General features: G+C 37.7%; 1 protein-coding gene across 1 annotated transcript in view; it reads right to left on the bottom strand.

Moving 5' to 3' along the window:
* Positions 1–14,840, bottom strand: part of ITGBL1 (integrin subunit beta like 1) — a 222,706-nt gene that overhangs the window by 105,615 nt on the left and 102,251 nt on the right. Inside the window, exons 4-6 of the mRNA XM_063103004.1 lie at positions 10,964–11,086; positions 7,220–7,360; positions 3,416–3,556 (exon numbers count right to left, since the gene is read on the bottom strand). Coding sequence (XP_062959074.1) covers positions 3,416–3,556; positions 7,220–7,360; positions 10,964–11,086 — 405 coding nt within the window. The remainder of the gene's footprint in view (positions 1–3,415; positions 3,557–7,219; positions 7,361–10,963; positions 11,087–14,840) is intronic.

The raw sequence follows: 14,840 nt of genomic DNA on the forward strand, positions 1-14,840 counted from the left end.
CGCACACCATGTTGATGATGAACAGCAGATAGGAATGAAAGAAGAAATAAATAAACTGATTTATTTGGGGGCAGAAACCATGTTTCAACATATTTGTATCCCCTGCACCTGTGATGCAGTAGATATAACACATTTACATTTGAATGTATTATTTAATAGATGAATGGATAGAGTAGGAATGAATGAATAAAATGAGAATGTCAATTAAAAGTGCCAAGTTAAACGAATACATCCAGAGATGTGCCTTGGACTTAAATAAGACCGGTACTCTCAGGATGGTGAGAACAGAAGCTAAAAATAAAACCACATTTCATCTGAGCCTTATTACCTTCCAGCCTTGCATAAATCACTAGAGAATATCGGCGTGATTGGGTTACTTCTGTCTCAATAACACAAAGGTATTAACATACTCAATAATCAACTGTATGGCACCTTACCTGTGGTGCAATTTAGACTGGTAATTAGGAAAATTGTGAAGAACAATAACTCTAAGCATAATATAAAGAATTCTACAGATTTAGTTAGAGCAAAGAAATAGTCCAGAGACTGATGTCTGCCCAGGATCATACTGGCATTCAGAGAAGCTCAGCTTTCATAAGAATTTTGAGCATCCAAAAGACAGTTCTTCCTCACCAAAATAAATTAAAATTGAAGAATTTTATTTGCATGACCTGGAGATTAAATTACATGCATACTTAAACTATATGTGTTTTTCAGATGACACTTACTGGCAGTGTGAACTTTGTCAAGTTACTTAATTTACCAAACCTATCTTCTCTTCTGTTAAAATGTGGATAATAATGTCTCCTTCCCTGAGTTAGTATGAAAATTAAATGGAATGAGGTGTGGAAAAGAATTCAGCAAGGGCCTAACAGAGTAGGATCTTTCTCCCGATGTGAATTTCTTCTTTCCTAAATTTCTCATTTTAATTGTAGAAGCCACGCTGTGGAGGACTGGCCACACTCAATTCACTTCACCCAACAAATAATGAAATTGTGATTACAGACTGATGTCTTATTGCTCAATACACAGCCAACTTCTTTCAACCCCTATCTCTCTAGGCCCACTGCATGGGGGCCACAGGTAAAAGCAGTAAGCATTCTCTCCCAAACTCCTCTCACAATAAACCGCACCAACCACGCTGCCTTAGCTGCCCAATCACCTAACTTTCCCTGAAATCTCACAGGACAGGGAAGAACAGAAAACTTGAGGAAGAGGAATACAGGGCAGAAGGGACAGGAGGGAATAGGTGAAGTGGAAATTAGATTCCTGGGGGACCTCTTTAACGACACATAACCTGCTCAACCTGTAGCAATGGCTCTGAGCCTAAATAACACTCAACAGGAATTGGGAGCTTATAAAAGAATTTAAGCGTTGACTCAAATATCATTACTCTTCTTCATCTCATGGCCACACTCCCTCACAATGACAAGAACCGGCTGGCAGGACCCTGAATTATCACTAGAATAGAATTATTTTGAGTTTTTCAACATCACTCCAAAATCAGGACAAGATTAATATCATGGATCCAACAAGAAAGAGTGGACCCATGTTAAAAAATAAAAAAAACAAAAGGCATCATAACAGCAAGTCACAAACTTACATTTTTTATGTATAGTCTAATTAATTATCACCTTAATTTTTTATTTTAAATTGTGCAAATTCATATTTATCTCACAATCTTAAAATGACATTCTTAAATGACATTTCCTGAACCCCAATGTAGTTTTAATTAACAACCCTATGCTTACAACTCTAAATTCTCATGTTCAGCACTGACCCTCAAACTCACACATTCAATAGGCTGGAAAAAGTGTCAGCTTTGGCTTCCCATTGGTCCTTTATGCTTGAACTTGTCAAGTTGGTGCCATTTACTGAAGGAGGAATACAGGAGGAAGTTGTCACTTTTGTGAAACCTGGTGACTACACAATCTCCTACCTGAAACTATTACTAGCTCCCCATTGCCTTTAGAATAAAGCCTGGCTCTGCAGCAAGGTAAAAAGCCCTCCAGTTCTTGTTTCTCACTAGCCTTACTTTTTACCACACCCCTCCTGACTTGTACATTCTGGTAATTTCAAATTGATTCTAGTCCCATGCACAGATCACATCCCTCTACTTCTGTCTGGGATGCCGTTCACATCTTTTTTACCTGAAAGCCTTCCTTTTAGGACAGAACCCTATGGGCACTGTGATCCAATAGCATCCTGCTATGCATGAGCCACCCACAGCCACCTCTGTGAAGAGCCACATAACTCTAATTAAAATGTCCGTCCCCCCAACATTCTCAGTATATGTTTGGCATATAGAGGCCACTCAATTTCTATTAGCTGTGTTATTACCATTGTGTTGATAATGACAATCATGAAGAACACTCATATATATAATGAATAATAGAAAAATCGCCTTAAAAAAAGTGTTCACAAAATGGTTAGGAAATCTTCCAGAGCCCGAGGGATTATCACAAGAGGGAAACTCTTCTGCAATGGGAAGTTTTAGCAGCAGGTTTCCCTCAGCTAGTCTGGAAAAGCTTTTGAAGTTGCATAATCATAATTAAATAGGGCAGCTCTTTTATCTCCCTTTGCTGGCAAACTTTCAGGAGACCGGAGGAGATTTCTATCTACCTACACGTACCAACCAAGCAGTCAGGCTTAAAGAGATGTATATGCATATGTCTCTACCTTCTGGATTGTCAAATATAACTGGGCTACAAATCCACAACTCAATTTTTGCTAAATGGCACTTTTTCAGCTAAATCCCTGACTGCTGTTTTTTTTTTTTTTTTTTTTTCCTTTGCTCCATTAGTCATTCTGGCCACATGCATTTTTTTCCTTTACATTTAGAATGCAAGCACCATAAAGTCAAGCATCATGTTTGCCTGATTCACTTGAGGATCCAATAGACCAGATGCCACCCAGACCCTGTCAAATAGCATCTGCTCCATAAATATTTATGGCATAAAATTTTTGAATCCACTAATTGATATTCAATTCTAGACTACATTGCAGGATAATTTTAGTATAAATCCTATCAAAGAGTTAATGCAGAAAAATATCCCTTAGAACTGCATTATCCTAAGTTTTATAATATATTAATGCAGCTGTCCTAGCGGTAACTATCTTGTTCATTGTCATCAATTCAGCTAATTTTGTACTCTCAGAGTTGAGCTGAGTAGCTATCTGGAGCTAATGTTTCTCCTCAGTGAGGAATGAGACTAATTATATCTCTAGTCTTTGCCAAATGTGTGAATTCTCTGGAGGTTTTCCAAGTTACTAGTAGGAACACTGCAAATATCCAATGCTTTGGAATGCACATTCAGTTTCTCTTACAGTGTCTGTGAGATCAGAATGAATCTTGAAAATAGGGAGATGAATGTTTTTCTTTTTATTTAAAAATAGGAATTAAGAGAGCCCTTACCAGAACAGAAGTCATCAGAGTATCGGTCATAGACAGCTCCACAGTCCCTTTCATCACACTCACAGGTGTCCCCATGAATATCTCCCCAGTCCCCAGTCGGATCAACATCATGGCAGGAACATTCACCACATACACAAGTCCCTAGATGGGAAAAAGAATGTTATACGGGTCCAGTCAGGAAAAACCGTGAAAGAAATCATCTTACATGTTGCTTTTTTTCCTGTTGCTTACTTTGTATTCAGAAAACACACACATTCAGATAAATAATATTCTCAAAAAGGAAAAATGGCATTTGAAGTTGAGTAGAGATTCCTTAATATGTAAACAAAAGTTATTATCTATGTCTATAATTACGTGAGATTGTGGCATACATCATTAGCATTGCTAGTTTCTCTCAAAGACAATATCGAAATAATTAATATGAGATATAATATTTGCCCTCAAGAAGCTTGCGATCTATCTGGCAAAAAGAAAGTGAATGAAAAAAAATTAGCAGACATTAAAAGCATGAGTACTAAAGATTTTCTGAACTAGGACATAAATAATATAAGAGTTTGGGAAGGGGAGGTCAGTGTGGGCTACAGTAATTACAAGTAGATGGTCTGGGATTAGGAGCAGGAGGGGAATGTTCTAGAAGCTGTTGGAGGTAGTACTTAAAGAAAGTCAAGAAAGAAAGAATAAGCAAGGAAGGGTGGGATGAGTGTGGGGATCCAGAAGTGCATGTGAAAGAAGATGAAGAAGTAAGGTTTGCTAGATCAGATGACCCTAGGTCATGGAGGACGCTGGAGAATAGACTGAGAGATATAATCTTGGTCATTTGGAGATTTGCACAAGGAAATACCTAGCTGTAAATCACACTTAGTTTGTGTGGTTCATCAGTAATTGTCTTTACGGTAACCAGCTAATCATTTTGGGGAAAAATAAAGTTAAATTCCTTCCTTACCTCTTACACCAAAAAAAGTACCAGTTGGATTAAAGATTTAAATGTACAAAATAAAACCATAGAATATGAATAAAATTACTTTTTATTCAAAACCCCTAAAGTAGAATTACTAAAAGGAAAAAGAGAAATTGACTTGACCACATAAAAATCTGAAATTTTGGTTGGGAGGAAACACCATAAATAAACTATAAAAAACAAACAAAAAAAAAAGCCAAAACAAGTATCTTATATGTATATAAAAGATAAAGAGCACTTTCACAAACATATCAACAATTTTTAGGAATCAACATGTAAGAAATAAATATGCCTAAAGCAAAATAGACAAAGGCAAAGGAAATTTCTTAGGGAAGTAATGATAGATACACATGAAAAATATTTACCACTCAATGAACTATTACTATGAGTTGGAGGAGATCTTTAAAAGAATAGTGAGTTAGAATTATTTTGGATGTCAGCTTATCAGAGGTGAAAAAGAGTGCTAGCATCCAGAGTTGAAGGTGTGGGATAACGCATACTGTCCTGCTCTGACGTGGAGTACAAAATGGTACAGCTTTCTGGGTGGCGATTTCACCATATAAACTTTGTACATGTGTGCATTACTATTTAGCATAATAGTCCACTTTAATTAGTGTATACAACAGAAAAGAAAAGTACACTAAAGTACATGTTCAGGAATATAAAATAAGTTTGTATTTATGTTACGGAAATACTGCTAGTGACAAAAATATCAACTGACGGGGAAATAGTGCAGTAATAAATGGTATATGCATAACAGTGTGGTCTACAAAGCCACCGTCAGAGTAATAATTAGGTTTTTACTCTATGAAAAAGACATAGAAAGATAAGCAAAATATATCATTAAATGAAAAAAATCAAAACACAAATCAGTATGTGTGGTATGACTCAATTTTTATGTTAAATAAGAAAAAATACAAGTGGGAAAGGAACTTGCGCAAGTAAATTTGCATAAATAGATAAAGACAAATAAATAAACAAAAATAGATTGAAAGGTCATGTACCAAAATGTAAAAGGAGGTTATATCTGAACGTTAAAATGATAGGTCATTTTATTCTTCTTCTTTACACTCCATTAAGTGGATTTTAACAAGCAGATATGCATTGTTTTCATAATAGTATGCATGAATTGGGGTGGGGGTGCTGGAGCAGGGACAACCAGCCATGCAGATCTGATGAGGTAACTTCTCGGGCATGTGCAAAAGCAGGTCCGATATGAAACAACAAACCATGTGGGCAACAGAGGACATTTATTCTGTCCCCAGTTAGTGGTGTCTGCAACATTGTTTATTTGGCCCCGGAAGATGGGCGAGAAAGAAGACGGAGTAGGTATGTGCAGAGACCAGTGTCTCCCTTCTCCCTAGGGAAGCAACAAAAAGGAAACTGTTCCAAAGTAGACACAGGTGATGCCTCCTGAGGTACAAAGGACTCATCCCGGTGTCCACTCCCGCCTGCCTGCCTGTCTCTCTGAATCTCACGAGGAGCCACGAGCCTCACTGAGGCAACCTGCTTCTCATTCAGCCCTGAGCGCTCCAAGCACAGGGAAGGGACACAGGCGCGACTTTGGGCAGGTGGCATAGTGTGTGATTCTGAAGGACGTCTGTCTCTCGGAGCCCACATAACCTGCAGCAGAACCTGACCCTCATCCACTGCCCAACCAACTTGACTTCCGTCCTCTCTCTTTTCAACATCTAAATGGCTGTTTTCCACAATTACACAGTTAAAAGCCTCATATACTAACAGTTAAAGCTTCATATAGTAACAAAGGGTAATCATGAACCCTATTGAAGAAAAGAAAAACTTTAGACAATACGCCCTTACATATTGAAAGAAAACATAAAGTGAATTCATATGATACATATAGTAAGACCTAGTTTGCATAAAGAGAGGACTTAATGATTTTTTTTTCCAAGTTCAGGCTTTTTGCTTACCCTTCTGTATGTACAAAAATGTGGCACATTTTAATCTTCTGTGTCAATTTTTAAAAGGTTGTGTATTAAGGCTTTCCATGTGAGAATTATGTATTAAAATTCATCACTAATTTAAAGAAACAAAAAATAACAATTTTACAACCATCTAGATTTTTATAATTCTATAGAATAAAATATGGCCATTTATTTATGTCATCAGGTAGGCAATGAAAAGTCCAGAATGGCTCTCTTTTATCTACCAGTACAGCAGACAACGGAAAAAATAAAAAGCATTTTCAAGGATTATAAAAATGTGTTTAAGCTATTTAATTTTATATTAATAAGTAGTTAGATAATTTTAAATGTTTTAGCAATATTCATATATTTTGAAAATTCCTGTTTAAGGTCAGTCTAAATTTCAAATGGCTATTTCTTTCAATATTTATTGTGTTCAATATCACATTTTTATTATTGCATATAAAAGTTAAATTAGTCTAGATCAATTCCGCACTTTAACCAAGCCTTCAATTTACTCATAATTAAGGCAAGAGGGTTATCTGAATTCTCTCTGGATAATTAGATGCTCATGCTGTAGATGGTTGTGTTAGTCAAGAGACATTTAACAGAGGTATCTACAAGAATTGCCTTTTAGCTGTACCGTGCTATTTCTGGATGGCCGCCAAGGAAATTACAGTCCTTATGTTAACTGTTTGTTCAGTGAAGCTTAAAGGATGACAGCAACTTTCTTATCTTTCTGTTTCCTACTCAATAAGAACAAGAAAGAGAAGATTGTTGGTAAAATATATGTTGATTTACATAAAAGTAAAGGATATAAAAGAAGACTTCCTCCCAACTAAAGGAAATACAGAGAAATTGTTAACAATTACAGGCTTTGTTTTCCTCCCAATTATGGAGTAACGTGTATGAATGACACACCTCTGTTGCTGCAGATCTTGCCATCTGGAGATGTGCATCTCCGCTTGCTTTCCCAGGGGGTGATGTCGCACTGGAATTCACATTTATCTCCATGCCAACCAGCCTCGCAGTAACAGTTTCCACAGTAACACTTCCCATGGCCTTTACCCAAAATGAATTTTATACAGTGAGAAAAAAAAAAAGCAACTTTTAAAAGCAGAAATAACTTTCTACCTCTCTGATTATTTTTGCCTTTCGAAATAATATGAAAGTTCCACTTCCCTTGCTTAATCAAATTATATCATTTCCCCCCAAAACATTATAGTTGCACTATACCTGTATAATCATACAAATAAAGCAAACCACAGTGTCCCTTCAGTTGGCCTAGACAGAAACCTGATTAAAGTAAAGGTATTTTAAAAGAAATGACATGAAAGACTGTGAAAGTGTATTACTTTGCTATCTCAAATGCACGCATCACACTCAAATGCATGTAAGCATTCGCTCTGAGGGCATTTCTTGAAATGGTTATTAAAATATTTCATTTGAAATCAACTATTGAGAAACCCATGGTGCATTCACTTAGATACACATTATTAATGGCCAAACCATTTTTTTAAACCAGGGGAAATATTTCATATTTTCATTCAACTGTGTCCCACAAGCTGTTGTGCTCCTCCACCATGCAGAAATGAGGTTTTCAGCTAAGTCAATATTTATTGCTGGTTTAGATCAATAGAACAGTGGACTCTTGGTCTCACAATCAAATTCAAAGTTATAGGTAAGGGCACCCATCATTCTGCATCCAGATGCCACCCTTTCAGCTCACACCTCTCTATAACCTGTTCCCTGTGCATTCGTGTTTCTTTAACCCACCTGTAATGAACTGCCACATCATTGCATCCCCAACCATGTCTAGCAACACTTCTACAAATTCCCAAAAGATAAAAGTTACCCCCAGATTCACTTCTTATGCCTTCTCTTCTTTGTGCTCATGTCACCTAAGCATAAATGTACGTCCTTGTTCTTGGCATGTTTTTCAGTCTATTCCTTCTGTGTTCTACAGGAGCTTGTATTATCAGTCTACGGCTAGACTCTTTGTTCTTCCATCTCTCTTCTCCTACAGCCATGATCCTGGAAGGACCATGGAAAACTGATTATCAGGCTATTTGTCATTCTCTTCAGAGCATATCTTTCATTCTAACACTATAGCATCTCTGGCCAATGGCAAGAGCATTAGTAGGGCCTATGGCACTCGTATAAGTAGGAAATACAATAGAATATTCTGGTCTCCTATGCTCTTCATGTCCAGCAGATGAGACTCCCATCAAGCAGACATACATTACAGAGACAGAGAGAAAGAAGAGAGAGTCCTGCACTGAGACAGAGAAAAGACAGGGACCCAAGTACACAATGCTGTGTTTTCTGAATAAGTGAACTATAATTGGTATCCATACAAAACCTCCTTTTAACCTAAAAGACAATGACCATTTCTACTACACATTTTAATTTAAATTTGTTCACTAAAGTGAATGTAAAGATGATCAGCTTATCTTATGAGTAACTAAATATATTATCTATATATTTTATTTATTAACTTTGAAAGATCTCTACATGTACACAGAACAAAACCACATTCCAGTGCCTCACATGCCTCAGGAACTCAAGGATTATATAGAAAAAAAGGAGGACTGTACACTCATTGCTTTTCCTACAAGTCAGGTTTCATAAGACTCTGTCGATTTCTTAGACTATAGAATTTATTTTCTATGTAATTTCAGGAAATTTATACATAAGGTGCTATATATGTAAGGATTACCATGATATTAACAAATAACCATAAATCTACATTCCTCACACCAAAATTCTTTTTATATTTATAAAATCTAGTATTGAATTAGGGTTTTACTATAAAATCATTGAGATTGGGGTAAATAAGAAACAAAAATTACATAAAGCTACGTCTGTATGCAGTTATGGGAAATTAAACAGATATCCACATGACTCGATTGAAAATATTTTAACAAGACACATCTGGATAATTGAGATAAAATGTAAGCTTCAGTACAATACATATTATAGACAATAAACATAATTCTTTGATTTTTGTAAACTGATAGAGCAAGACAATCTCTTCTTGTATTGCCTCACTGATGAACTGTAGAATCGTCTCCCAACAGATTGGTTTCACGGGAATGACACATGGAAAGGTTAACAATCCTAGGCAGTGTCACCCCTAGAGAGTGTTTATTGGAGTGCTGGTGTCCATAGCCAGAGACTTTGTGCCATGAAATTGCTTAAGCCTCAAACAAATAGAAATATCAAGTAGAAAGCCTGAGAGTTAAACATTTTCTGTTGTGTAGTTTCACGTTAAATTTCTATATTTACACTTGCAAATAGATTGTGCTTTGGTAGTGTATATCAGAACACACTGGCCCCAAAGTATGGTCCTTTCATCTTTTTATATCTGTAATAATTGGAAATGAATCACCAAGAAGACAAATACATAGTATTTGTGGGTAGATTTGCCAAATTGTTCTAATTATTTTGGACTGAGCCCTTTAGGAAAGTTGTCTGAGCAATACCTAGCTTAGGTCACTGGCTTGGAAAAGTGAATTGAAGATTTTGGGGTTTGTTTTATCTTGGTGGGTTGTACAGCCAAGAGACCAGAAAGAAAGCACCAAGCAGGCCTAAAAGAAGAATATCTGGATGACCACAGGAATCGAATCTACAGAAATGTAAACAGAGGGACAAGCTTGTCATATGCTAGTGACACTTTCTCAGGGCACCCTGGTTCTTCTTGGTCCCATTTGCCCTGATCCTTCCAGAGAAAATATTTTTCTGAAACTACCCTTTCCTCATCCAGGACAAGACTCCTGTAGAGATGAGTGAAATGTAAATTTAATAACAGCAGAGAAGAATTTACCTAAACTGAAGTGATTGTCACTGCTCTCTCCTTTTCCTGCGCCAGTCAAGGTTGCAAATTAAAACTCTGGGCACAGGCGTGTGTAGGTCAGGATCATAGTCTGGCGTCAGGCAGACGTGGGTCAAAATTCTACCATAGATGGTGAAATGACCCTGGGTAAGTTATCTAATTTACCCAAGGCCCAGTTTCCACCTCTGCCTTTGTGAATAAAAATAATTCCTACCTTAGAGTGGCACTGCCAGACTAAACATAATGAACGTAAAGCACTTATTGCAGCACTGGGAACTAGCAAACATGCAAGAACTGACAGGAACAAAAGAAACATTGACTGAGCAATGGCGGTACACAGAAAAGGTCATGACAAATGTTACCTAAGTCTGCGTCTGGGTGGAGCCAGGGGATGTAAACTCCATGCTCACAATCCTACTGGCCTTTCATGTCCCCAATAAAACATGAGACTATTTAAAGGATTATGGTTTAGAAAGGGAAAGAGAATGAAATTAAAACATACTGATAAGGGATTAGGAGAAAGACAAAATAAGAGTGGCTCAGGTGAGCAGGAAAGACGACGTCCCATATACCCACTTCAGAGCCGTGCAGCTGGCCTGCTGCCATAATGACATGGCTCACCTTTGGGGACAATCCCGTTCTGAATTTTAAAAGTACTGGTCTACTCTGAATACCTTAGTCTAAGTCTCCTTATGTGAAGTGTTCTCCAACTAAACATAGGTTAGAATTGAATTAGTACACCTACAGCAGAAATTTATAGAGCTAAAGGTACAATAAAGTAGGTGAAAACCAGGGACTTATATTAATTTCTACAGAGTTAATGTACATACCTCCACATACTTCTTCTGTTTCATCATCTATGCATTCTCCATCATCACACTCACAAAATTTACCATAAACGAGTCCATTTCCATCTGAATTATCACACTTACACCTGCCACAGTGACATGTCCCTAAAACATTAAAACAAAGAAAAGATTGTTACATGTATATAAATTCAAATTAATGCATTTTTATCTTGTCTCTTTCAAGAGGGTAAACAATTCAAATCAATATAACATTCCAATTAAGTATTTCTGTGGGTATGATGAGGTAGAGAACAAGCCATTCTGTCTTGAGATTATCATAGCACAGCAATTATATTTCAGATCACACAGCTATTAATATTGACCTCTCATAGTTCAATGAATATAAATTTGACCTCCCGAAGTACAGAGCTACTTTATACATGTCCATCCAATCAATGCATGAATGAATATCTTCTGATTACACGTGGATCTGAAGTAAACTAAAGCAGAAAACTTTAAGCTTTGTGAGAGAAGTAACCTTGCTTATCTTCCTAACCAGTATTTATTCAATGCTTTGCACAACGTTTGAACATACTATTTATGTAATAAATATTTGTGGAAATAATTCATTATCAAATGCATAAATGAAAAACCTATATGCTCCTGATAATTTCACATCCTCAGCATTAACTGATACATGTGCTCTCACAATGATGGGACCAAAGTGGTTTTCCTTAGGCATAGGTTCCTGGGAGCTCACCAGAACCTTAAGGGAGCTCAGAGCGACACAGAGGCACTGGGGTCATCTGGTCTACCATAAGCCACATACTCATCCAAGTCTGAGGATTTGACTACATCCCACAAGAGTGATTTCACTGACAGTAATATTGCATTCAAATGATATTGAGAGGTAGAATGTCCACATCAGGAATTTCCTCTTTAATTAATATTTTTTAATTTTTAATTGATCTCAGCAATCAACATATATCAATTGAGACGTTATCACTCACTAAACATCACCCTGGACTCTGGGAATCCAACTGGGGATTGATTCAGACATAACCCTCCTTTCAGTGTTTTATATGAGTAAAAACCAATGTGATAAAATAAATAGAGAAGTGCAAAGTGTGGCAAAAGCACACGGCAAGGGGATTTAACTGAGACCCAAAGGTCAAAGACAGTGTCCCCAAGAAGTAGCCGAGAACTGAAAGCCAAGTTAAAAAAATAACTGAGAGAAGTGAGACAGTGGAGAGGCCCACTCCCAGCAAGAGACAGTAGCAGAGGCTCTGGGGTAAAAGACGGTGTAAGAGGGAAAATCATCAAACAGGGCTGGAGTATACAAAATAATGTGGAAAATAGCACGAAATGAAGAAGGCAACTAAAGTGCAGTTTATGGAAGTCTTACACGTCCTGGTAAAGATTTCCAACTTTAATCCGGGAATAATAAGCCACAGAAGTGTTCTCGGCCAGGGAGTCATGTGATCGGGTGGCACTTTCACCAGATCACTCTGATTGTCCTGTGGAAAATGAACTGAAATGAGGCAAAAACGGACAGGAGGAAATGAGTCGGGGCAGCTAAATTTGTCAGTGGGAAATTTAGAGGCTGGACAGATAATGGCAACGGATTTAGAAAGAAGCAAATACATCTGCAGATATTTTCAGGAGAAAGAATATATGGCATTGGGTGAGCAACTGGGTGAGGGGTGAAGGATGGGGAGGAACGAAAGATGACACCGATGTTTGGCATAAACTACGGGATACTGGCAATTGTGTATGTGGCGTACAGGAGAAAGCATGGACTCTGGACTAAGGCAGACCTCTAACTGAATGTACTAGCTACGCATTTTTGAGGTTGTTACTTCATATCTAATTCTCAGATTCCACATCTGCAAAGTCTCTACATCATAGAAGAGCTGTGAGGACCAAGTGATAAATATATCACCTGGTGATCTTCCTAAAAACACTGCTGTGTCTAGTACATAACAGGCTTTCAGAAATTTTTGGATTCTTTCTCTTCTCCTATTAAGATGCTAAGTATATTTAGTCATGTTCCCAAATATTTTCCCCAATCTCATCTTATATTTACAGACCCTGAAAATATCCTTGCTTTCATATCCTCTACATGATTCTGCTACCCAGATAACTTTTATTAAAATTCATTTTCTTGTCTTTTTTTTTTTCCTGAAAACTATCTTAATTTATAAAAGTTATCTGAAATCTAATGTTATAATTCATGGTATGCCTTCATCTATTTTTTTTTCTAATTATTGCCCTTCTTTTTTTACATATTTATTCACTTTGTCTCTCAACCACCATATATCCAGTAATTACACATTCTTGTTATGTTATTGACAAAGTATTAGGTTCTTTAGGAGATAATAAGATAAAGAAAATTAAGTAAATCATAGACCAAGAAAAAGGAAATATATATTTGAGTGCTATACTATAGTGTATACACACACACACACACACACGAGGACTTTAAAACATTCACTGAAAGATTTGTATTATCTTTGAATTCTATTTTTCCATGAACTTTTTGAAGTACCCTTGCACATGTGTGTGTGTGTATAATATATATCCATATACATACTGAATATATTTTAAATATATATATAATCAGAACACAAATGACACAAAGGCATTTGTGGCAAATGCTATATAAAACTTAGAAGCCTCAGTCTGGCTCTGCGCAGGAGGAAAGGCACACTTAAGGAGTAAATTCTCGAGCTGGCATCTGATATATGGATAGAATTTCAACAAGTGGGGCCGAGCCGTGACGCACTCGGGAGAGTGCAGCGCTGGGAGCGCGGCGACGCTCCCGCGGCGGGTTCGGATCCTATATAGGAATGGCCGGTGCACTGAGTGCCGGTCACGGAAAAAGACAAAAAAAAAAAAAAAAAAAAAAAAAAAGAATTTCAACAAGTGAAGACCAAATAGAGATTTGTGATGTTGAGGAAAGAGGAGGAGGAATAAGGATGGAAAATTAATGAGCAGTGAAGAGTCTGGCTTGTGTTTGGAGAAAAAGAATAACTGAAAGCAGATAGTAGAGAATTAAGAATATTGGTTAAACAGTTTAAATTTTATCTGTTGGAACCAGGAGCCTTTCGTGGCTTGGGAGCGGGGAGTAACTTGGTTAGGGCTGCGTATGCATAAGTTTCTTTTTCAGGCAAGATGGGAAACAGCAGCCTCTGCCTCTGAATTTCTACCACTCCTCCCTGACGGCCCCCACACGCAGGCTCGCTCTTATCCACACATCCGAACCATTCCTGGCTGATGTGGGAAGTTTACAGCAGCCCAGAGACTTCCTGTCTCACCCATCAAGCAGAATTCACAACTGAGCCTCCAAGGCAAGGCATACGGAAGCCCTGGCAAAGGTTCCAGACTCCTGAGTTCCCGCTGTGTCGTGCTGCTTTTCTTCCTTGGTTGCCAGTTAACTTAGTCCCCAGGACTGGTCTTCTGTTTTTGCTAGATTATTTTAGCTCTGGTTTTTCATACTGCCTAATAGAGCTGACTCTCTTACCAGACTTGAACGCCAGCCTACAAGCCCGTGCAATGGTGCCGGAGCCTCGCCTTTCTGGGTCCCCTGCAGAGTCAGCTTCTGGAATTCCATCTCATCCTGCCCTTCAGTGATATGTCCTACTCTGTTTCCCTCCTCTTCCCCTTCTGGTCCAAGCTGCTTCCAGAAAAACCACATTGTGGTATGAAAGGGAATAATTAGTAGAGAGAACCCACAGGCTAATGAGATTTGGGGGGAGTGTCCTGAAGTAGGCTGGTGGAAGTAGATATTAAAAGAAAGACAGGTGAGAATGAGATTACAAAAGCAGACATGAAAAGCTTAAAAAGTGAGATGAGAGCAAGGGAGAAAGAAAAGATTAAGTGAAACACTGAGTATAAATTTACCTTTGGCCCCAGAAGT

Source organism: Cynocephalus volans, chromosome 7 (assembly GCF_027409185.1).
Source record: "Cynocephalus volans isolate mCynVol1 chromosome 7, mCynVol1.pri, whole genome shotgun sequence".
Classification (NCBI taxonomy): Eukaryota; Metazoa; Chordata; class Mammalia; order Dermoptera; family Cynocephalidae; genus Cynocephalus; species Cynocephalus volans.